The 24,138-nt window shown below is 46.9% G+C and overlaps 1 protein-coding gene across 1 annotated transcript in view; it reads right to left on the bottom strand.

Annotated features, from left to right (window-relative positions):
* dnah5l (dynein, axonemal, heavy chain 5 like) overlaps positions 1–24,138 on the bottom strand; it is a 52,938-nt gene that overhangs the window by 7,493 nt on the left and 21,307 nt on the right. The window contains exons 37-90 of the mRNA XM_025910569.1: positions 23,415–23,543; positions 22,825–23,024; positions 22,514–22,667; positions 22,323–22,433; positions 22,076–22,231; positions 20,312–20,440; positions 19,993–20,208; positions 19,130–19,276; positions 18,868–19,040; positions 18,725–18,795; positions 18,404–18,511; positions 17,770–17,957; positions 17,345–17,539; positions 17,057–17,191; positions 16,850–16,907; positions 16,619–16,750; positions 15,786–16,003; positions 15,539–15,673; positions 15,218–15,394; positions 14,162–14,251; positions 13,927–14,061; positions 13,418–13,519; positions 13,159–13,326; positions 12,872–13,078; positions 12,588–12,680; positions 12,079–12,315; positions 11,421–11,486; positions 11,131–11,271; positions 10,310–10,441; positions 10,033–10,143; positions 9,786–9,940; positions 8,813–8,934; positions 8,313–8,542; positions 8,026–8,184; positions 7,789–7,945; positions 7,538–7,683; positions 6,956–7,171; positions 6,033–6,134; positions 5,845–5,958; positions 5,149–5,316; positions 4,933–5,037; positions 4,426–4,539; positions 4,168–4,344; positions 3,730–3,924; positions 3,499–3,654; positions 3,241–3,423; positions 2,771–2,941; positions 1,825–2,076; positions 1,607–1,733; positions 1,256–1,527; positions 1,018–1,182; positions 488–705; positions 293–348; positions 77–198 (exon numbers count right to left, since the gene is read on the bottom strand). Of these exons, the coding sequence (XP_025766354.1) occupies positions 77–198; positions 293–348; positions 488–705; positions 1,018–1,182; positions 1,256–1,527; positions 1,607–1,733; positions 1,825–2,076; positions 2,771–2,941; positions 3,241–3,423; positions 3,499–3,654; positions 3,730–3,924; positions 4,168–4,344; positions 4,426–4,539; positions 4,933–5,037; positions 5,149–5,316; positions 5,845–5,958; positions 6,033–6,134; positions 6,956–7,171; positions 7,538–7,683; positions 7,789–7,945; positions 8,026–8,184; positions 8,313–8,542; positions 8,813–8,934; positions 9,786–9,940; positions 10,033–10,143; positions 10,310–10,441; positions 11,131–11,271; positions 11,421–11,486; positions 12,079–12,315; positions 12,588–12,680; positions 12,872–13,078; positions 13,159–13,326; positions 13,418–13,519; positions 13,927–14,061; positions 14,162–14,251; positions 15,218–15,394; positions 15,539–15,673; positions 15,786–16,003; positions 16,619–16,750; positions 16,850–16,907; positions 17,057–17,191; positions 17,345–17,539; positions 17,770–17,957; positions 18,404–18,511; positions 18,725–18,795; positions 18,868–19,040; positions 19,130–19,276; positions 19,993–20,208; positions 20,312–20,440; positions 22,076–22,231; positions 22,323–22,433; positions 22,514–22,667; positions 22,825–23,024; positions 23,415–23,543 (8,196 nt within the window). The remainder of the gene's footprint in view (positions 1–76; positions 199–292; positions 349–487; positions 706–1,017; positions 1,183–1,255; positions 1,528–1,606; positions 1,734–1,824; positions 2,077–2,770; positions 2,942–3,240; positions 3,424–3,498; positions 3,655–3,729; positions 3,925–4,167; positions 4,345–4,425; positions 4,540–4,932; positions 5,038–5,148; positions 5,317–5,844; positions 5,959–6,032; positions 6,135–6,955; positions 7,172–7,537; positions 7,684–7,788; positions 7,946–8,025; positions 8,185–8,312; positions 8,543–8,812; positions 8,935–9,785; positions 9,941–10,032; positions 10,144–10,309; positions 10,442–11,130; positions 11,272–11,420; positions 11,487–12,078; positions 12,316–12,587; positions 12,681–12,871; positions 13,079–13,158; positions 13,327–13,417; positions 13,520–13,926; positions 14,062–14,161; positions 14,252–15,217; positions 15,395–15,538; positions 15,674–15,785; positions 16,004–16,618; positions 16,751–16,849; positions 16,908–17,056; positions 17,192–17,344; positions 17,540–17,769; positions 17,958–18,403; positions 18,512–18,724; positions 18,796–18,867; positions 19,041–19,129; positions 19,277–19,992; positions 20,209–20,311; positions 20,441–22,075; positions 22,232–22,322; positions 22,434–22,513; positions 22,668–22,824; positions 23,025–23,414; positions 23,544–24,138) is intronic.

The raw sequence follows: 24,138 nt of genomic DNA, 5'->3' as shown, positions 1-24,138 counted from the left end.
AATGATCTTACAGGAGCTGTTTTCCACAAAGAAACAGTGGATTTATGAATCTGATCGTGTGGCTGTTGGCAGATACCTGCACGGTGGTGTGGAGGAAGGCCACAGCGTACAGCAGAGGCTTCCACTGAGGCAGGTTGCTGATCTCCAGCTGGTCCTGAGTGACACCATTAAAAGTCCTCTTCAGACCAGCTTTCATGCCTGATGCCGACAGATAAAATAAAATAAGTGGGAAAGTGAAAGACAGCGAAGGATCAATAAAAATTCACGAGTTCATCAGGATCATGTCTCCTACCGAGAGGAGGTTCATTGGTGAACTTGATGGAGGACTGAAGGAAGGTGATGGGGAACCTGCTCACAAACACAAACACAGTCAAGCAGCTCTGCAGACACAGCAGCTGGTTTAAGCTGAGACTAAATGTGCCGTAAAGTAAACCTGCAGAGGGGCCATCAGGACTTAAAGCAGGACGTCAGACCTCGTCATTGTTACCTGGGGTGCACGTCGGTCGTCAGCCACACTCGGAAATCTTTGTGCACGCTCTCCGGCACCGCTGTTGTGACCGTCTCCAGCAGCTCATCCAGGAAGTCCAGTCCCAGGTGGCAGTTCTGGAGGAGGAGCCAGCCGCCATCCAGCATGCTGTTGGCCAATAGCCTGCGAGCGTGAACCTCTTGGCCCTGACCCATGGAGATGGGACGGCACGGCGCCCCTGCAGCAAAAAAAAAAAAAAAAAAATCAAATCTGGGCTTTAACAAAATAAATCAGTATTTTTCCTTAATTTGCTTTTGCTCCTGTACTTTCAGTTATTTTTCGATAAATACACAAAAATTATTTGTGTATTTTCTTGTGTACCCCTGTCATCTGCACTTTTTAGATTGAAATTAAATATCCCATCATTTGCTTAAATAGGATTTATGACTATTTTATTCGTACTTATGTATTAATTATTTCGGTAGTTTCTGATGTTTTTCCTTTTTATTACATCATCGTTCACCTCCGCCCTTTCACTCAGTCGCCCTCACCTTATTCTTGGCTAATCTCTCGATGTTCTCAGTCGGGTCGGAGCCCATCGACAGCAGACACACCATCGGCGTTCGGTTGTTGCTCTCTGCCAACATGGCGTCCAAGTCCAGGACCGAGCCTTCGGCGTACTGTTGGCCCAGAGACTCTGAGATGTAGCGCCGCGCCTGCAACCATCAGCAGCTGTTAGCCTCCACATTAACCACAGTCTGCTCTGTCAGATCAAATCAGCAGTCAGACCTGAGCGATGGTCCGGTCGGGGCACCAGCTCCGGATGAGCAGAAGCTTCCGGAAGGTGTCGAGCTTCTCCTCGTAGCCATCGGGCAGCGGGGCGTCTTCTGGCGCCGGATGGTCGAACCACGCTTTCCAGGCGCGCTCGTTCTGGTTCACCTGGTTCACAATCTGGAAGAAGGCAGGCAGGCTGGACAGCTGCACCAGGTTCAGCCAGGTCTGGTCCAGGATCCAGCGCCGTGGCTTCGATTCTACAGAGTTGAGGTCCAGAGAGGCTCCGCCTACACCGAGAGAGAAACAACTTTCACTCTCAAAGGACTCTGGAGGATGCAGGAGAAGAAAGGAGGAGGAGGAGGTAACCTTTGATGAAGGTGAGCACCTCCATGTGCGAGATGATTCGGGCCTGCAGGTCGATCTTTAGAGCCAACAGCAGAGTGAAGAGCAGCTTGTGTTCCTCGTACAGACCTCTGGCTGTGTAACGGTACACCTGAGGGGCAGACAAACATCCTGAACCTCCACTCGAGTGCACGTTACAGGAAAGAAAGGACAGCCCTGAGGTGTGCGCTGATGAGGAGCACCTGGTAGGTGAGGAAGCTGATGATGTTGCTAATGCGTTTGGAGGTGACCTGCGACCTGGCCGAGTTCTGCATGGATGAATCAAAAAGCCCGAGGAACTGCCGCAGCGACGTCTGGTACATGACGTTCACCAGCGACATCTCCACAATCAGGAAGTACAGGATGCTCCCCCTGGTGGCCACTGGTCGGTACTCCTCCCTGGCCTGGTTAATCTTCACCTCTGTCTCGGCGGCAACCGTCAGCTTCTCACTTACCTGGAAGATAAAAGGACTCGCTGACTTTCATACAGGTTCCTTTAGCTCAGTGGACCCCAAACTTTTTTCACCACCACCCCAAACACATCCTCCAACCACACACACACACACACACATTTTGTTTTCCAAACTCCATGCAGTTTATTTCACACCACAAACATTTAGTAAATAATTAAACAAATAAAAGTAAACTGCAATAAATTACAGGTAACAATAATATAAAGTACTAACTCTTTTACGCCACACCTACACGGGTATTTTGGAAAACGCAGCTGTTTCTATGTGTTTGGGCCTTTCGTCTGCACGTAAATGGCGTTTCGAATCACCGAAAACGGAGAATTTTTATTTTTATTATTTTTATTTTATCATTTATTATCATTTATTATAATTATTTATTTTATTATTGTATTTATCCATCCATCCATCCATTCGCTTCCGCTTATCCTTTCCAGGGTTGCGGGGGGCGCTGGAGCCTATCCCAGCTGTTAAATTGTATTTAAATTTTATTATTATTTTATTTTTTATTTTAACTGGAGAAACTCTTACAGCGGATTTATTCTTCACATTTCCAGCTGCAGACTTTTATTCTTGGACGTTAATAGAGTGCAGCTGATGATTTTTAAATGTTTTCCTCGATGAACATTAGAAACATGTATCAGACAATAAGGAGATGCGGTGAAGGAGCAGGTGGTACCTCCTGAGCGGTGATCTTGGTGACGCTCAGCACCTCGATCAGAGACTGGTCCTCCACCAGCGAGCCCTGTGTGCTGGTGAGCCTGAACAGCAGGCTGTCCTCCAGCTCCTGCATCTTCCTCTTGTTGGACGTCACCTCCTCCAGGAGCTTCACTCGCTCTGCCTCCATCTCCTTCATCAGAACACGGGAATCATTTCAAAATGAGGGCAGACATATTTAATCCACCTTCAGTTTACTGCACAGAAACTTTATCTTTGTTCGTGGCTTGTTTGGCCTCCGCTGAGATGTTGGGCGGACACGTGGGTTCAGACGTTCCCACCAACATAAAGCAGACAGCATGAGTGTGTGGTGTAAAACATCTTAATGTGGACGTGCCGAGCGCTACAATGGCCTTCAAACATACCGTAGGAAATGTAACTAGCTAACTCATTAACTACGTCACTGATTGGATAACTGGCAGGTGGAGTGACCTGCTTCTCCAGCAGGATGACCCGTCCCAGCAGCTGGTCCTCCAGGCCTCTCTGAGTGACGGTGAAATCCACCACGGCCGTCCTGGCGCTGACCTCAGGGCTGTATGCTGGGTTGGCCATCTTGGTGGTGATGTAGAGCGTGAAGCCCTTCATTACATCCACCTCCTTGTCTCCAACCTTCACCTGCAGGAGGAGGAGAAACATCCGTTACTGTGTCTTCTTCCTCGTTTAGCCTCCGGTCCAGATCAGCTGTTTTACCTTGTAAGTGGAGCCAGACTTGATGTAGTTTTTGTCCAGTATGTTGTCCAGGACGGGGTCCAGTTCCTCACCAACGTCCTCCAGCAGCAGGGGGCGCCCAAGAGACAGGCTGTCCTCCAGGTGGGAACGGAAGTATTTGTGGTTCAAAGACGTCACCTAAGCCACAGAAGAAGAAAATCACGAACAGTTAGCGAAGCGCTCGGACTTTGAGTCATGTGCTAATGCTCTCACCTGCAGCTGCTGGTCTCGCTCTCTGTTCTGGATCCAGGTCTTGCCCTGGCCCTGGGGGTCTATCAGCAGCGGGTAGCGGGACGCCTTCGTCACCACGATGCCGTTCTGGATGGACAGGTCGTCGCTGGGTAAACCCTGCAGGTTCCACTCGCTCACTGTGGCGTTGTCCACCAGCAGACCAATCACGTTCAGCTCCTGCAGGAGAAATGGAGTTACATCATCAGCAGGTCAGAACAAGCTCGTTCAGCAGGGTTTGGTTCCTTGTGTTTAAGAACCAAGAGAAACAAGGCGGCTGTGATGTGTTTCATCATCTGTCCAATAATATGGCTGCTTTGACTTCACTGTCCAAGACGTCTGAGCTGCAGGTATCTGTGTCTCTGTGACACACCCCTACTGTCTGTGGATTCTCTGTATAAACATTCAGCCGTGACATCTTACGGGACTGAAGGGGAGGAGCTTCTCCTCCATCTCTTTCCTCCACAGCGTCAGCAGCAGGCTGCGGTACTCCTGGTTAAAGGGGCCGGCGTAGGACAGGAAGCCTGTGGCCAGAAGGACGTCCCCCACCAGGTGTTTGATCTGAGTCTGAAACCCCGCGCTGCTGTCGGTCCAACGGACCTGAGGCACAACAAGACGAGGTGTGAGATGAAGGAATGATGGACCAATGAACAGTTAGATGGATGGAAGGTAGAAGCTGACCTTTTCTCCTCCCAGGCCGTCGATCAGAGCGCGTGCGTTGGCCATCTTCCGGCGGCAGGCCTGGGCGTCATCCTCCAGGTCCTGCTTCTCCTTCATGGCAGCGTCGTAAAGCGCCTGAAGGTCCAGATCAGACACATTTACCACACTTTAAGTTCAAACATAATAATCGATTAAAATGTCATCAGTGCAAAAAGAAGAGATCGTACCAAATGAGTGGAGACGAAAAACTAAAGTGTCCAAACGACTGAGCGAGTTTCACAAAGACAGATTTAACTGATAGCAAACTGCTGAACTACAGATGCTCACGATTCTCAGAAGGTTCAATACTCAATAAAACATAAAAACAACAAACCAGTGACCATGAAGTTTGTATTTTCCCTCATTTCTTGTTACGGCTGCTGTTTAACCACCAAAACAGAGGAAGGCTGAAATGCTGCTGTGCACAAAAACTCTACAAGACTTTATTAAAGACGACAGTCTGAGAGCGGTAACACAAACACACTTTACCTGCACTGCGTCCAGCTCCAGCTGTTTAGCATCCAGCTCTTCCTGAGCCTTACTGAGTTCAGCCTGAGCCACCAGCAGACGGGCCTCCTGCATGGCCAGGTTAGCCTGCACACACACACACACACACACAGACACACACACACACACACACACTATAATGAGCGCCTGTGTCAGGCTGGCTCCGGGTCTCATGGATACTGACAGCTCTGCGTTCACCTTCAGAGGAAGAACCTCCTTGTTGATGCTGAAGAAGTCGACCATGGCCTGAGTCCAGGAGCAGAGCCCCGCCACGTTCCCACAGATCCTCTTGGCCGTCTCCATGTTGTAGTCGTCCATATGGAGGTAAGGAGCGAGCAGCTCCACCACCTCCTCTGTGATGGAGTCCTGCAGCACCGAGACGTCAAACATCCCCTCAGTTCATGCATTCATGAAATCTGCTCTCAGTGCAGATCTACGAATCATTTTACTGCAACATGATGTCTGTTTGGCTTATTGCTGCATTTCCTGTCTTTATTTTTTATCATGATCATGTCAAAGTAAACAGAATCTTATGATAATATAATAATATAAACATAAACATAAAGCAGGACTTTATGATGACAGAGAGCAGACGGATGGATTAGCTGACGCTCCGAGGTTCTCCAGGCGGAGCGCCGGCCTCAGAGATCCACAGCTTAGCAGGTATGTGACACACGGAGAGAAAGCAGGTGATGAGAACATGAGAGGGGAGTGTGTGTGTGTGTGTGTGTGTGTGTGTGTGAGGTCAGCGTGTGTCCATCTGTCACTTCTTCAATAGAGTGTGAAGCTTCATGAACATGAGGACTCATTCAAACTCAGGTTTATGCTGCAGCTGGAACAAGTATAATAATACCTCTGTGTGTGTGTGTGTGTGTGTGTGTGTGTGTGTGTGACCTTGCTGAAGTTCAGCAGGCTGCTGAGGAAGGCCGAGTTCTGCATCAGCTTCATCGCCTCGGCCCACGACGGTCTGGGACAAGGTCGTTCGGGGTCAGAGGTCACGGCGTCGACCTGAGAAAGATGACAGAGATTTATAAAGCATGTCGTGAACACTCAGAGGGAACGTTTCAGGCTCCGACTGTGACCTTTCTCTGGAACAGCAGCAGCACGGCGTCCATGATCCTCATGATGAGATGAGGAGGCTTCTGCAGCTTCCTCACTGTGGAGATGTCTGCTGGTTTGATGGTCTGCACACAGAGACAAACTCTAAGGCTGAACATGTGACACATCAACGTAGATGACGAGCAAACAGCACACAGTGACAACATGTGAGTCTGAGTCAGATCACAGGAGGACAGCGTGTCGTGGAAACATGCAGGCAGGTCGTTTAACGCTTGTTGTTTGTCTGCAGAAGCTTTGATGATCTCTGAGGTTTTCTCATGAACGGTGCTCAGAGCCGAGGTTCATATGGTTTTACTTTACAGTTCAGATTTTAGCAGCTTAGTTTCAGATCGGTCCACTGGGCCCTCCACCATGGGACTACCACCCAGTACACACTGCACCATTGAACCTGACACTGGTGACCAGTCTCACTGACACAATCACTCATTTTCTATCATTAAGCATCGTTCAACATGTGGAGCGGAGGCGGCCTGCTCCATCACCTGAGGGATGCAGGTGCTGCTCTGGTTTGGAGGTGGCTGCTGAGAAGCAGCAGAACATGGATGGACAGTTTCAGTTTCTTTGTATTATTATTGTAACACAGATGTAACTGTGAGCAGGTGTGACAGGACCAGCTCTATTTACTGTCATGCAGACACTGAGTGTGTACATGAGTGAACACGGCCTCAAACCTGTGAGCACACAGGGACGTTTCAGCTAAGATTGTTTCTCTGTGATCGTCTTCTTATTTTATTTCAGTTTTTAGTTCAGTTTGAGTCAAATTGAAGCCAGTGAAGCTTTGACTCTGCTCTGTTGTCCCCCACCTGAAGCTCGTGTAAAGTCATGTAAAGACTCAGTGGACGAGTCCACGTGGTCACAACAAACAGACGGACACAGGGCCGCTCACCATCTGATGATGAAGCTTACACCGCTCTGACCTGAGCGGTCTGTGGAGGACATGTAAATACAATGGAGGACTGAGTGTAACCTGTAGGGCAGCCTCAGCAGCCTGCAGAGCCGGTTTCGCAGCCTCCAGTTTGGACTCTGCTGCCATTTTATCGACTTCGATCTCGTCCACGATGAGCTGAGCTTTATCCTTCACCTTCTGCACCTGCTGCTTCACCTGCAACCACAGAGCGGGGCATTAAACGTGCGTTTGTGTGATCCACAGCTAGCTGACTCCGCCCACTTGTAAAGCTCCCGGTTTACATGTAATTAAAAGAAAAATCCCAATAAAGACTGTGTAGCACAAACTGAGGACGTCAGAGGTTTAGCCCAGAGTCAGACACATCTGTGACCATAACTCAACGTTTCAGTGTTTCATGTTGTTTCCTCGTTCGCTCTGCAGTTCTGTTCAGTAACATGATGAGAAACAGCGTCTGAGGCTCCTTCACGTTAGCTTTATGTTTCATAACAGACTAATAAACCTTTCAGACACGTCGCTGTTGACCTGCGGTCTTGCTCGCTAACAGGAAACATGTTTTTTCACCTTTTCGGCAGCCTGAGCTTTGGCCGTGACCTCCTGCAGGACCTGGTCTGCCCTCTGGGAGGCGACGGCAAGCTCCTTCTCCTTCACCAGCAGCTCCTCAGAGAGCTGAGACACCGACTGCTCCGCCTCCATCAGTTTACACAGACCTGCAGGAAGCATCACAAGCATGCGCAGCATCAGCTCGCCTCTCCACCTCCACCTGAGACAGGAAGTACAGGACGGTTTAGCCCGTCCCATCAAACCATCCTCACCTGTCTGCATGCGCTCGGCCAGCGTGCCGACGTGAGCGATCTTCTCCGTGTAGACCAGCTTGTAGCTGTCGATGAAGGACAGGTAGGACTTAGGCGTCACAAACGTCTGGCGGCGGAAACGCTCAAAGTACTCGCCACACTTCTCTGCCACCAGGTCCTGTGAACACCTCGGTCATGTGATCAGTCCGCTCAACACGCTGGCAATAATAAGGTACCTGATCACTGTGGGAGCGCTACCTGGAAGGTTCCCATGGTAACCACAACGCTTTGCTTGACGTCCTCTGAGCAGCGGAGGTCCTGGTACTGAGACAGGAAGTGATGCGATACAGCGATGAGGGCGTCCTGAGGCCAACGCTGGAACCAGTCCACTGTGCAGCCAGAAATCAGACCCGGAAACTGTCCAGGGCAGAGGTCAAAGGTCACTGATGAGAAACAGTAATTCTTAGGAGGACAGAGCCTTTGGCTCCACCAGCTTACATCATCATCAGGGTCATGTGACCGGTGAACCTGAGTCCTCGCCGCACCTTTAAGGCACGAGAGCGAAACTTCTCCCCGACAGGTGAGAAACAGAGGACCACGTGGAGGTTGCTCCGCACGCGGGACAGGAAAAAGTCATAGAGGTTCTCGGGTGTCGGCGGGCGGCGAGGATGCTGGCGCTTCATCACGGGAATCAGGTCCTGAGTGATGTCATCCAGCTCGTCTCGAGCAAACAGGTTGGAAACTTCACCGCTCGCCAGGACGTTGTTCATGTATTCTGCAGGAGAGGAGACAGGAGTCAGAAAACAAGATGGGCCCTGACCTCCTGACCCCATGACCTCTGACCTTTGCTTCCATCAGCAGGACAAACAAACAGTGTAAAAAAATCTGTTTTCCTCCCTTTACATTCAGACTTCCTGATATTTCACATGATGATTCACATGAACAGATAAAGTTTCAGGTGATGTTTGTTCTGCTGTGGTGCAAACTAAAGACGTGAGCGAGTTTCTGCTGTGAATCATCAAAGCTGTCAGCTGATCGTTGGCACCCAGGAAGGCTTCTTCTTTGATGTCATTGTCGCTGAACAGGAAGGTGACGCCTTTCCCGCGCTGACCGGCGATCCGATACAGAGACTTCAGATCCTCCAGCAGGTTACTGCTGCTGTACGACCTGCAGCACACACACACACACACACACACACACACACACACACACACTTATACTGTAAGTAATACAGAGAAACCGCAATAATGAGACGATCCCCTATGAAGGAAAAACTCCCTTTCAGCAGGAAGAAAATTCATTTTTATTGTGTTAAATATTTGTTGGGGGAAGAATGTTCGAAAAGTAAATGAATGTCTTCCTCCGTCAACCCCAACAGGTGGTGGCAGATGGCCCCGCCCCTCCCTGAGCCTGGTTCTGCTTCTTTTCTTCCTGTTCAAAGGGAGTTTTTCCTTCCCACTGTCACCAAGTGCTTGTTCACAGGGGGTCGTCTGATTGGTGGTGTTATTGTAGGGTCTTTATCTTACAGTATAAACACAGTGAGGCGGCTGTTATTTTAATTTGCTGCTATATAAATAAAATAGTTTATCACAGAACTTCATTTACAGACTTTCTTCTGCGGGTTTCTGAGGAGTTCTGCCTGAAAGGGAGGAGTGTGGATATATTGTGGATGAGGGACACTGGATGATGATTGGATGAGGGACACTGGATGATGATTGGATGAGTGGACACTGGATGATGATTGGATGAGGGACACTGGATGATGATTGGATGAGTGGACACTGGATGATGATTGGATGAGGGACACTGGATGATGATTGGATGAGGGACACTGGATGATGATTGGATGAGTGGACACTGGATGATGATTGGATGAGTGGACACTGAGACTGTGTCCCACCGCTTGTTTAGACTTCTGCCCAATGACCCGCATAAACAGTAGGCGGAGTTTGTTTTTCACACCTGACTTATTTGTGTTTATTTTCCGTTGGTCACGATGAATCGCAGGAAGCACACACCTGCTCAGTGTGATCTGGAAGGTTTGGTATCCTGCGATGAACGACGCGAGCCTCGTCAGGCTCTGCTTCCCCGACCCTCCCACCCCGACCAGCAGGGCGTTTCCTTGTGGCGTCCTCAGGATGCGTGAGATCCTCATCAGGTGGATCATCGCATCCTGTCGTTGGACCACACACAGAGGGTCACCATCAGCTGATATGAACAAAGATCATGTGTGAAGGTGAAGAGTGTGACAGGAGTCATCATCACCTTGAAGAAGACCAGGTCCATGGCTCCGCCTCTCACCACCTCGTTGTACTGCTGCTGAAAAGCCGACAGCCGCTCTGCCAGAAGGTCCAGCGATGGGATTGGTTCGTACACCTGTCAATCATATCGGTGTCCACACTTAGAAACCATAAGAAAACTATCCAACACTGAGGAAACTGAAGACTTTGTCTCTTCTCATTTTTGCTGGACTTTATTTAACTTACGACTAAATAAAAAATTCACTTTAATAAAAATATTAAAATAAATCAGATTCTGAGACCTTCGGAGCCTCCAGCTCAGCGTCTTCAGGTTCATCTCCCGTCGCCTCCGGGGCTTCACGCAGGAAGTCCACAAAGCAGCTGTTCCACTGAGCATGCTCAGTCAGAGCTCTCCCATGATCCTCCACTGTGACCTGAGGGAGAGGAGCGTTAGATACAGTAAAGAAGATTTACTCACTGCTTTTTACACCGCACAAATAAACAGTTGTTGGTGGAGATAAGTTCCTGTATCATCTTTAATCTGTCGGCTCTGATTCCAGAGACGTTTATTGGATAACAATGTTTTTATTTTGCACTGAAAATTCAGTTTTACACAGAAAGAGTTTTAGACGAGCTTTAATAGTGAATCAAACCAAGAAACAGAAGCACGAGCAGGAAGTAAAACACATGACTGAACACAGAGTCAGGTGGAAACAATCAGGGCGGGAAAAACACAACGAAGGGAAGTAAAAGCAGACATACAAAAAGACGACAAAAACAAAACACAAAGGGTGACAAAGACGCACAGACAGGAAACACAGACACAACACGAGAGCCGACAGAAGCGGACCAAAGATGTAACGATCCCGTTCATATAGCTGCTGATTTTATTCCTGAACAAAAGTCTGATATCAGATAAATAAAGATTATTCTGAACTGTGACTCATGCAAAGCTCCTCTGGTAGCAAATCATCTGTAAAAGAACTAAATATTTGAGATTTTGATCATTTATTTTACTGTAAAAATGAAACTCAGTCTTTGGCAAAACAAGCAGCAGATCATGTTCTTTATGTTCTGTAAGCTGTTACTGAGGGTCACAGTGATGATGTCAGAGCGCACACACCGTCTCCACGATGCTGCCGAACGCTCGTCTGTCGCCGCTGTCGACGAATCGATCGGCGATTGCTCTGCAGCACTCGTGATGGTAGAGAGCCGAGAGGAGCTCAGAGCTCTGACACACCTCTGACTTCACCGTGAGGATCCCCTGAAACACACAGGGACTCGTTCACATCGCCGGGTCAGAGAGTTGCTTCAGTAGAAATGTATGAGTGAGAAAGGTCTCAGGAAAAAGGGACAAAACGTTTATTCAGGCTTAAAAGAAGAAGAAATAAAACCACGAGTGATTTTTTCAACCTGCCAGATTCTGCTGAGGTCACGCAGGTTGAAGATGTAGTGAAACTTTGCAGGAGACGGTAACATCTGAGGAGAGAGAGAAGATCTGAGAAACATCCACAGACTGAATGCAAACAAAATCAAGTCAAGCAAAATAAAGTTACAATTACAGCAAAACTCATCAAAATGTCAAATTTGTTGGGGTGCCTGGGTCGTCGAGCCAGAGTTTTCAGTTTGACATTATTATTGAACTTTGATTTTGATAATATTTATCATTTCTGGTCTTTTGGTTTCTTTGTTAGAGTTCTGAATCTATGTGCAGTAAATGTGACCTTCAAATGAAAAGAGACGTTTAATCTCCATCATCATTAAATGAAGGGGTGAACTAATCACGAGCATAGATCTGATACATCCTGGATGACACAGGATGGAATGAAGTTTGATGATAATACTTTGATTATTAAGTATTGATTATCCTGATTAGAACAAAGTCCCTCCTCATGTCCTCCATCCTCACATAAATATATGAGAATTAACCTGAAAAAAGCTCAGAGGGGATCTTTCAGTGATTATCAGCTGCTTTAAATATTATTTTTTAATGACAGTTTATAAAGAATTAAATACATTTTAGCCTTCTTTTATTCTGAAGGTCCGATTTGATCTTATTTAAAAAACAAACCTTCGCCTTCACGGCCTGCCACACCCGCCTGGTGGTGGGGACGAGGGCGGCGGCGAGCTGGCACACCGGGCCGGGGAAGCCTCTCTCTGGGCAGAAGTAGCCCTGAGCCACAGTGCCAAAGATCTTATCGATGGAGGAGTTGGAGGGCAGCGTGCAGTTAAAGATGGAGAACTGGCGCTTCAGACGCTGAGGGATGTCGTTCCGGCCACCGCCGGGGTGAATCATGGCTGCCGCCAGCTAGTAAACATCATTACACACATCAGTCAGTCACAGAGCAGATGATCTAACATCATCATCATCATCTCTCTGTTTATGATTTAAAAGGCATCCCTCAAACCAACAGGTTTGTGTTCACTTCATATATTTCCCTCCACTTTATTAGGTACACCTGTAATACTCCAGTATATCTGTAGCATGCTCCTGCCTTTGCTCACAGTAACCTTCATCAGTCTGTCATCATGGAAACATCCAGAATGTGCCACAGCGCTCCAACCACAGCCAAACTTCACCTGAACATCCACCACAGTGATGAACTCTCCTGGACGATCCAGGCTGTAGAAACCTCCCTGCTCCATCAGCTGACGCACAATCTCATTGGTTATCTGAGTGAGATGTGGGGGCGTGTCAGAGATATAATAATCTGATTGGTTACATGCATATTAGAGAGAGAACAGGGTGGGGGGAAAAAACTGAGCTGATTGGTTGTTTGTGATGTGAGGTGGAGGTTATTCTGTGAGAAACAAAGAGGTAAGCTAGCAAAAATTTGACCAATCACAGAGAGCCTAAAGCCCACCTGGTCGCCCCATTCGTTGATTACGGGCATGTTGATGTCGTCTATGAAGACGGTCATCCTGCGTCCGGCCGGTGGCCCGTAGGTGGTGCCCATGCGTTTGTCGATGTAGCTCTCGAGCGTCCTCTGGAACATGCCAGGCAGCGTGGCCGAAGAGAAGTTCACCGTCTTACTGAGGTGGAGCTCTGGGTCGAGCTTTCCAGTGTAGCCCTAAAGGGGGAGTCAGAGAGCAAGCTGCATGCTGTAGCCTGTGCTAGCCTGTGCTGGTGAACGGTTGAGCGCACTCTTACTTTAATCATGACGGTCTTGGCTGTTCCTTGCTCTCCGATCAGCAGCACGGCCTTCCTCTGCTTCATGATGGTCTGCATCAGGAAGTCCGTCCTCACGTTGTCTACGTTGGGAACCAGGATGGACGAGTAGTCAGGGACGTGGTCTTTGGGGTAGACATACTCTGGGACCTGATCAGAACCATAAACACAGAACATGCATGCAGCATGCTGACTTCATTCTCTGTGATTAACACTCAGGAGAAACATAGAGTCCTCTCACCTTGTTGGACCAGTGCTCCCAGTGTCCCTGCTCGCTGACGGTGAACTCAAAGATGGTCTGGTCGTCCTGAGTGGGTGGCAGGTCCAGAGATGAGCTGTGGCCCTTTGAGACAAAAACAAAAACACCTGTCACCTCAAATGGAATATTTACATCCATTTCCAACCAGATGAACCCTTAAAACCTTTTTTTAAAGTACCATGTGACCCGTTTGCTCCAGCCTTGGAGGCCGTGGTGTTCAGTATTGTGATAACAGAGCAGTGCTGGACTGACTCATTTCCAGATGAGTGACCCTTTGTTAGATGTCTTTTACCTTTTTGCTTGGAACCAGTCAAAGTTTGATTGGTGTAGTGTCTAAACTTTATATCATAGCCTTAATCCTAGCCCTCTTCTTAAGGGTGGGGGCGGGTAAAGGTGAGTAATCCCTCCTCTGTAGACTGTAAATATTCACTACAGGTTCATTTGATTTGAAAACGAGGTTTGTTATGGAGTCAAAGAAAACTTTCACACACCTTCAGGAAGGCCTCCATCTTGGCTCTGTCATCCAGCTCCAGCAGTGCACCCAGAGACCACATGACTGCAAAGACAAACATGCGTCCCACATGATCATGGCCACCCTGTTTGTCCTGCGCTGCTGGGAGCAAACCCTGAAAGCACAAATATGAAAAATAACCAAACAAAAGGGCAACAAGAACTTCGAAGACTTATAGATTCTAGTTTTTCTTGGGTTTTACTGCTGTGTCCTACCTGCAGCAGGTCAATAGTCTGTTTGATGTACATACACTCCAGCACCTGCATCTTAGGGGACACAGCAGTGAAGACAAAGTCCAACAAGTCCTGAAACAGGAGAATACAAAACTAACCTTTAGCTTTCCTGCTGTCTGATGATTTCTTTACCTTTAAGGTTGATGCATTTCTAATCTCTGCTTACAACGTCATCAGTAACTGATGTTTGGCTACATGGGTGCTGGAAACAAGTGATAAACACCAAACTGAACAGACTTTCAATGGTCAAGTGCTAAAAACTGCAGTTCCTCTAACATCCACCAGAGGTGGATAGGGTAACAGGGTAACATGTCCAACGTTACAGCAGAAATAAACATGTTTACAGCGGGTAAGAAAACATGTTTGGTGTCTATAGCAGTGTTCATGTCTCACTAAGTTCACTATGATTAATTATGGAGTTCATCAGGGTGCTGTGCTGGGACCAGTTTGAGTCACAGTGCACTTGCTTTTCCTCGTTTTTCCTTCTTTTGTGTAATATTGAAGAGTCTGTGGCCGACAACACAAAGTGCTTGGAGGTGATAGTTGTTGGTGCTACATAAATAAAACTGAAGAGAATTGAATTAAGAAGCTTTGATCCTTGTTTGTTGAGTTCAGATGAGGTTATTATATGGTTCACTGCTTTGCTGCTCCTTTGTTGTGTATGTTTGACCAGGTGGTAACATCTTATAAATATTAAAATGATAAATAAGTCTAATCTCTGTCTCTCTTCCACAGCATATCTTTATCCTGTTTTCCTTCTCTCACCCCAACCGGTCGCAGCAGATGGCCCCACCCCTCCCTGAGCCTGGTTCTCCCAGAGGTTTCTTCCTGTTAAAAGGGAGTTTTTCCTTCCCACTGTCGCCAAAGTGCTTGCTCATAGGGGGTCATATGATTGTTGGGTTTTTCTCTGTATCTGTTATTATAGAGTATACTGTACAATATAAAGCGCCTTGAGGCGACTTTCGTTGTGATTTGGCGCTATATAAATAAAACTGAATTGAATTGAATTGAATTGAATTGTGTCCCGGCGGCTCTCACCTGGTAGCAGCAGTCGAAGCAGTGTTTCAGAGCGCTGGCCTGCTGCTCTGCTAGTTTCTGTAACCAGGCCTGCAGGATGGGCCTCCAGCTGAGCACTGACGAGCTCATGAACACCATCCCATTCCTGGACACAGTGGCTGGGGAGGCGTTGTCGATGTTGTGGGGCTCAAAGACAATCTGAGGGAAGAATATAAAATACGTGGCTTGACTTGACCTCGATGCATCTCCGCTTTCTGATCATTATGTTTGTGGATTATGTCAAACTGCACCACAGTGACTGTCTGGCTGAAGTGAGGTGAGCTTTGTTTGTTTTGCTTTGACCTTGCAGCAGGGAGCCATGGGGATTCGATCGCCATTTGCCAGCGTCAGAGTTTTGTTGTCGTCTAAAACGGAGTTCAGATTCTCGATCCAGATGGCATCCACCGGACCATCCAGCACAATCCAGATGTATTCCCCCTGACACACACACACACACACACACACACACACACACACACACACACACACGTACATATACATATGCACTGGAGCATCATGAATGTAGGGAACATGTTGAGTTTCCATCAACCTTTTTGCCTTTCAGAGTTTTCCTCCACAGTGTGGAGAAAATGCCGTCCGTCCAGTCGTTGGTAGTCACGTCCAGCATGCCGAACATCTGCGAGGCTGTGATGGCTTTGGGGTTCATCCTCATCTCTCGGTGGGGCGAGCCGCATTCAGACATGGCCTTCATCAGCGTGTGGATGCACGCCGTCTTCCCAGCACCGCTCGGACCCAGCGTCATCATACCTGCACGAGCACAGGACAGCTCAACTCCCATCTGTGCTGAAGACTCTTTAGCATTGCCATCAGTGTGTCTGTAACCTCAGCATTATTGAACACTGTTTGTATATAAAATAAAGATTTACTGTAACAGATTTGTGCACCAGAAGCTTTTTAAACTTTTATATACCAAATTATATTATATAACATTTATGTTTTTAATAAGCTGTTGGTTTCTAAGTGTTTAGTATCACGTTACTATATCCATATCCACAGTAAGTGTGGGTTATGTTGTTGTGACAGCAGCCAAAGACAGATTGTGTTGGTGTTGTGTTTAACAGAGTAATGAAGCCATAATGTTGTGAAACTCTGTGTACATGTAGAATAATAACCTGCACTGAAAACTGTTTAAACCTCATTTTGAGGAGAAAGTTAGCAAACCTTTGCAGCACTTTCTAATCACATTAGACTGATGAGTCTAAACATGCAGTTTATGTGTTTAATGATCATAGAAACTAATGTTGAGGGTTCTTTCCACTAATTTACATTGGAACTGTAAATGAAGCTGAGTGGCGAGACGAGAAAGACTAATTAATGTGTCACTGTGTCCAGATAATTGTGTCTGTCTGTCGGGATCATCACCATGTCGGACTCTCTGCGTCTCATAGAGCTGGACCAGTTTGAGGATCCAGGGCAGGTGAGGGATCAGACCGGCCTGCTGAGCCTGATTAAAGATGGCCGACTCCAAGTCTGGATAACCGGCTTTATCCAGAACTGCAGAGGGGGATGAAAGAAAAGCACACAGTATGAGAGCCGTCGTGTACTCATGACGCCTCTGCTAGTGTGTTTCAGTGTTATGTGAAAGAAACGTACCAATGCCAGGAAACAGGTCATTGATCAGACTCATAAACAGAGGCTCGTCCTCGTCCACCTACAGAAAGTCACAGAAGCAATCAGGATGGCTGACTGTGACGATGATGAGGGCTCCCCCTAGTGGGCAACTCTAACACGTCTGATAATGATGAAGTAAAAACTTAAAACATAAAGTCTTATTTCTGCATATATTACTAACACACACACCAGTTTGGAGAGGTTCATGTCCCTCAGGACCCTCATCACCACGGTCTTCTCTGGTTCTGACGGGTTAGATCGCTTCACAGCTCCCAACGTCCTCAAAACTGACAAAATGTTCCTCAGACCGAAATCATAATGGACCTGGTGAGAAAGACCAGAAAAATTATAAATAATAATATGATTAAATGCATGAGTAACACTTTAAAAAGAAGGACAACGGAGAAATAAGAAAATCCATCATCTAACACCAAGAAGGACAGGATGTGTGGTGGTTACAGCATCAGGATCACCCACCTGTTTGGACAGCTGCTCCTCACACAGTTTGTAGAGGGTGTAGAACTTCCTGCTTAGGACCTGGTTGTCACGGAAACCAGCACTGGCCAATTTAACCCTCATGATGATGGCTCGGTCCGGGACCATCATGGCTACTGTACGGAACTGAATCTTCAGGTTTTCAGGCAGCTCCTGACGGCCGGCGTAACCGGGATTCTGGAAAACCGAGAAGTTACTAGAACTTTCTGAGCGGAGGAACATCAGCACGCTCAGTGCTGGAACTGTGGTTCACTCTAGTTACTGAGCTGCCTTCATGTATCCACAACTGCTCACTTAAAGAACACTGAATAGTGAACAGTGCATTGTTTCATATGCAGAGTGACTCTGATGATTTACTGTTGACTTAAACTAACACCAGAGTGTTCATTAGATCAGAGATGAGGTACCATGGTGAGGAAGATGCCGAACTCGGGATCCATGTCGACCACATCTCCGTCGGTGAAGACAAACTGCTTCTTCTTGTTCTTCTTACACTGCAGCACGATGTAGATCTGCTGGGCGGCGACAGAAAGCACCGGCAGCTCGATGCGGTTAAACTCATCAAAGCAGCCCCAGGCTCCGGACTGAGCCAGACCTGCAGACACAGCACTGCACTTTCAGATCAGCATTTTGATAAAATGATCACATGTTTATTACATGTTAAGAAGATGCCATAACTTATGTATCATACAGAGTTATGTATCATAGAAGAGTGGGCGACTGGCCTCCACGTATCATTCTAACATATTTACTTCCACACTTTTGTCTCTGACTCAGGAGAAATATGTCTTCATGAGGATCTTCCACTCTGGCATGGCTCTGCATTCAAGAACATCTAATGAACATTTGTTCCAGGTTACCAGATACCACAGACAACAGCTGTGGGTCCATGTTAGGTAGTGAACCTCTGCAGAGCCCCGTCCTGTCAGAGCGGGCCGGGCCTCGTGGTTGACTAACCTCTCTTCTACTCAGTGGGGTGATAAGATAGTGTCAACAGCAGGGACAATATTTCCGGTGTCCACCATCCACACACTCACACACCTTTGTAGATGCGTCCCAGTCCTCTGTAGTCCATCTGGTCCGAACAGTTAAAGACCACCACATACTTCCCCAGACAGCGACCCATGTCTTTAGTGGTCTCCGTTTTACCTGCAAACACACACACACACACACACACACATACACACACACACACACACACACACACACAGTAGCATGCAAGAGTTCAGCTTCATTTCACACACACACACACACACACACCTACACACACACACACACACACACACACACACACACACACAGTAGCATGCAAGAGTTCAGCTTCATTTCACACACACACACACACACACACACACACATTACCTGTTCCTGCTGGTCCGGCCGGAGCTCCGCCCATACTCATCCCCAGAGCCTGGGACAGAGTGATGTAACACCTGGACAGATGTTCAGTGTTTGTGAATCAGTGAGTCCACAGGCGTCAGTCAGTGAGGCTGGAGTGTGTGTACCTGTCTGTCAGCGGGGTGATGACCAGCCTGTCTGTGCAGCCCAGGTATTCATTACAGTAGCTGAACTCCACATCTGTGATCTGGATGACACATCTGTCAGTCTCCTCCAGGAAGTAAAACCTCGACTGTTTCTGCCATTCGAAGTCTGAAGCCGAGCGCACGTTCATCCTCACCTGACAAACACAAAGTCATATGACCCACTGTGACAGACACTATCAAACAGTATTTAGATGTTTGTTTATATGTTTGCTCTTTGGTTCACCAGATCATCGAAAATGTCTCTCTGGTGGACGTGGATGGTGATCAGCGTCTCATATTTGGTCCTTTCGTTCCTGCTCAGCTCTCGAGTGGTCATGTCGATGAGCTCATTGAGGAGGTCCAGGAACTTCTGATTGGTCGTTTGCATGATCTGGCAACCAATAAGATGGGGACAGTCAGGAGAGAAGAATGACACGAGAAGACCCTGTAAATAATCACCATAGCCTTAATTAAATTCTATCTTATTTTATTTAGAGAGCTCCAAATCACAACAAAAGTTGCCTCAAGACTCTTCTGCCCCACACGAGCTTCAGTTTAGCCTTTTGACCCAAACCACAGTTTTTCTTTTCTTTTTGTACCAACCAACTTGGAGGGTTGGTTTGGTTACCCAGCTACGGGGTTTGGTTATGTTAAATGGATTCTGACTGAAACACAATGAAAACAAAACGCACTTACCTGAAAAGAGAGAACACGATGAACACAAAGAAACTGCACCGACTTGTTACTAAAAGAGCCAATCTATTAATTCTGCCTAAATTCAAGCCGTAATTACTGACTGTTTATTTCTGCTGTAAAGTTGAGCATTTTAACCTGAGAGTCTGTAGGAAGCATATCCAGAGCAATTATCTGAGCAGTAATATGGCTGCTGTGATGTTAATTGACTGTCCAACAATAGTTTCAGTGCGGGTGATTCTATGGTTTGTGTTGGACATTACTGTATATTACGACGTAGCAGACACAGTCAAAGTGAATGCAGCATTAGTGGATAACTTTAGATCTCCACCCTCTCACATAAATATGGTCACGTTTGGCTCCAAAAACCAAGATAGGAAAGACAGAATAGCTCAAATTGAAGCATGAAAGCACCTTCTTGTCCGACTTGCTGAGGACGAGTGCTTCTTCTGCGTTTCTCGTCCAGATCATCTGGATTCCCAGCAGGCCAATCTGAGCCGGGAACGCCGACTGGAACTCCAGCAGCTTAAAGGCGGAGTCACTGATGGCCAGGTAAGCCTGACGGATGATAGCATGAAGGGTTTCCCTCACCCCAGCTAGCAGCTCTCCTAACCACACCTCCACATTCCCCTGCAAGTGGAGGTGAGATGCTGATTGATAAAATGATTCAGTTTAAGGGAAAAGTAACAGGGAACTGAATTACTGGGAGGTCTCTATGTGGAGGTGAGATTACCTGTGCCAGCACTGGCTGGCCCAGTTCCACAGTTTCTCCTTCTTGGGACTGGAAACTGATCATCTGGTCGTAGATTTTCTCATTGAAAACAACTCTGTTAATGTTATCGAACAGACTGAGCAGATGAGCCTGACAGACACAGAGCAAGGAAGCAGATTCAATGTCATGAGCAGAGGAAAGCAGAAACTCAGCAGCAGGAGCGAACCTGAAGCATCAGACAGCAAATACAAACCCATCAGATCTGAAACCTGTGAGCTGCTGTGTCACCTGTATAATGTGTCACCTGAAAGTGTGTCACCTGTATAATGTGTCACCTGTAAAGTGTGTCACCTGTATAATGTGTCACCTGTAAAGTGTGTCACCTGTATAACGTGTCACCTGTAAAGTGTGTCACCTGTATAATGTGTCACCTGTAAAGTGTGTCACCTGTATAACGTGTCACCTGTATAACGTGTCACCTGTATAACGTGTCACCTGTATAACGTGTCACCTGTATAATGTGTCACCTGTATGATGTGTAAGCTGTATAATGTGTCACCTGTATAACGTGTCACCTGTATAGAGTGTCACCTGTAAAGTGTGTCACCTGTAAATCTGTCACCTGTAAATCTGTCACCTGTATAATGTGTCACCTGTATAACGTGTCACCTGTATAACGTGTCACCTGTATGATGTGTCACCTGTAAAGTGAGTCACGTGCATATTGTGTCACCTGTATAATGTGTCACCTGTAAATCTTTCACCTGTAAAGTGTATCACCTGTATAATGTGTCACCTGTATTACGTGTCACCTGTATAACGTGTCACCTGTATAATGTGACACCTGTAAAGTGTATCACCTGTATGTGTTACCTGTATAACGTGTCACCTGTAAAGTGTGTCACCTGTATAATGTGACACCTGTAAAGTGTATCACCTGTATGTGTCACCTGTATAATGTGTCAACTGTAAATCTGTCACCTGTAAAGTGAGTCATGTGCATATTGTGTCACCTGTATAGTGTGTCACCTGAAAAGTGTGTCACCTGTATAGCGTGTCACCTGTATAACGCGTCACATGTATAGCGTGTCACCTGTATAATGTGTCACCTGTAAATCTGTCACCTGTAAATCTGTCACCTGTATAACGTGTCACCTGTATAACGTGTCACCTGCATATTGTGTCACCTGTAAAGTGAGTCACGTGCATATTGTGTCACCTGTATAATGTGTCACCTGTAAATCTGTCACCTGTAAATCTGTCACCTGTATAATGTGTCACCTGTAAATCTGTCACCTGTATAACGTGTCACCTGTATGTGTCACGTGTATAATGTGTCACCTGTAAATCTGTCACCTGTAAAGTGTATCAGCTGTATGTGTCACCTGTATAACGTGTCAGCTGTAAAGTGAGTCATGTGCATATTGTGTCACCTGTATAATGTGTCACCTGTATAGTGTGTCACCTGAAAAGTGTGTCACCTGTATAATGTGTCACCTGTAAAGTGTGTCACCTGTATAACGTGTCACCTGTAAAGTGTGTCACCTGTATAATGTGTCACCTGTAAAGTGTGTCACCTGTATAACGTGTCACCTGTATAACGTGTCACCTGTATAACGTGTCACCTGTAAAGTGTGTCACCTGTATAGCGTGTCACCTGTATAGCGTGTCACCTGTAAGGTGTGTCACCTGTATAGCGTGTCACCTGTAAAGTGTGTCACCTGTATAATGTGTCACCTGTATAGCGTGTCACCTGTAAGGTGTGTCACCTGTATAGCGTGTCACCTGTATAGTGTGTGAGTCAGAGGCTTGGCCCAGAATCTCCAGCAGGGCGGGGTCGGACACGAAGAAAAAACGAGGGAACACCAACCGTTTCTTCTCCAGGTAACCGGAAAGAGACTTCTGACAGAGCTCCAACTGCTCCAGCAGGTGAGGGAGCAGCTGGAGGAGGAGGACAGATGGAGCTGATGTGAATCAAACATTCGTATTTTGCCTCATGGCAGAGTGTTGCTCAGGAGCACTCGGGCCACACCTGGCTGAGCGTCTCCTCTCCCACGCAGCATTGCACCACGTTGGGAATCTCGTGCGCTCGCTGCATGATCCTCTGCCACGATTTGTCGATGTTCTGGAAACGTTTGGCTTCCTGCGAGGTTTAAAACTCCGACTTCAGTCTTAAATATGAAAGAAAAAATATCAAATAAAAGTCTGAGTGTTTGCTCCTACCTGAGGCAGCTGCTTGGCGATGTCTCCACCCACAAACACCGCTTCAAGGTAGATCCAGAGGTTTTGAACCGACAGCCACTTCTCGATGATCTCTGAGGTGTTGGAGAGTTTCTGAACCCACAGCTGGATGGAGGGCTTGTACGGAGCGTTGTACCTGCGGAGCAAAGAGCCACAGGTGTAACCCTGCATGCACAAACAGCATTCCTTCTTTTCTTTCCTGCCTCTCACGTTTTTCTTGCTTTCTGACTCTGAGACGTCTTTGCTTTCCTTCCACCCTCATCTCCTCACCTCCTCTGCCCTCGTCTCCTCACCTGTTGCTCAGCAGGGACGTCAGCACCATCAGGCTGTCCTCCATCATGGAGATTTTCTCTGCGGTCTCGGCTCCTTTCAGCAGCAGTTCTCCTCTGCTCCTGAAGGTGCTGAAGCTGAGCGTGTGGCTGCTCCACTCGGCCACCACGTCCTTCAGCTTGGCCTCGATGTCGCGCTCCTTCACCGCGCTGATGCAAACGTCCTGGTTCACACGGATAAAACACATTCCCACATTAAAGCAGCTTTAATAAACTTTCAGGATTAAAACAGTTTTTCTTTCTTCTTTGCATTTTATACATTTTCTTAAAAAAATCAGTTCAGATGAAAGTTTCAGAAATATTTTTCACCTGTAATCTTAATCTGGAGTTTTAGGACTGACCCAGTATTTTAGGGTTGTATGAATTCAGGTAAGAATGGCTTACGGGGACTTTCTCACATGCTGCATTTCCAGGTTAATTTCTAACTTTGCACATTCGTCAGACACATTTCAGATTTGTGTGTGTGTTTGTGTGTGTGTGTGTGTGTGTGTGTGTGTGTGTGTGTGTGTGTTTAGGCTGGTCAGTTTAGATGTGTAGTGTTTTCAGGCTCAGACCTCGATGTCCTCTCTGTGTTTCAGCAGCGGAGCCTCTATAATGTTTCTCAGGCAGAAACTGTCAGAGTCCACCTGGAAGCTGTGACCGGTCACATCGCTGAGACGAGTCCAGTGCCTGTGCAGCATCGCCTGAGCCACACATTTATTACACATTATTATTATTATTATATACTTTCAACAAACATGTAAATATTTCACATTTATTGTGTACCCTGTATCTTATTGTGAAATCTCAGTCTCTGTGTTAGGTGTCTCTGTCACTTCCTGTTTTATTTTGATAGTCTTCTCTAATTTTGCTTCCTTTTCTCGTGATCTCCTGCCCGTCTACACCTGTGTCACCCGTCTGTCCTCCGTCTCTCTAACTAGCCTTATGTGCACATGTAGTCTCACTGCTCCCCGTGGCCCATGTCCCAGCATCTGTTGTCTTTCCACTGTGGTACCTGCAGGACATGACACCACACCCCCGCTGAAGGCCACAGCCAAAATCCATCGGTCCACCAATGAAGCTGTTCCACAAACGGTGGTGCAATTTCTTAGTTTCCTGTTTTTCCTTCCTTTAAAAAGTATTTTATTACTCTACAAACTTCTGTGTAATTCCACGACACTTTCTAACATTTCTGTGTAGCTGCTCTGCAGTCGGCTGCATCAACATCAAATAATTGTAATGTGAGTGAATTTAGTGCATAAGTAACAAATCAAACATAACATGATGGCTGTGTTGCTT

The sequence above is a fragment of the Oreochromis niloticus genome, linkage group LG2 (genome assembly GCF_001858045.2).
Source record: "Oreochromis niloticus isolate F11D_XX linkage group LG2, O_niloticus_UMD_NMBU, whole genome shotgun sequence".
Classification (NCBI taxonomy): domain Eukaryota; kingdom Metazoa; phylum Chordata; class Actinopteri; order Cichliformes; family Cichlidae; genus Oreochromis; species Oreochromis niloticus.
The sequence above is the reverse complement of the archived record's forward strand: the minus strand, read 5'-3'. Positions and strand labels throughout refer to the sequence as shown.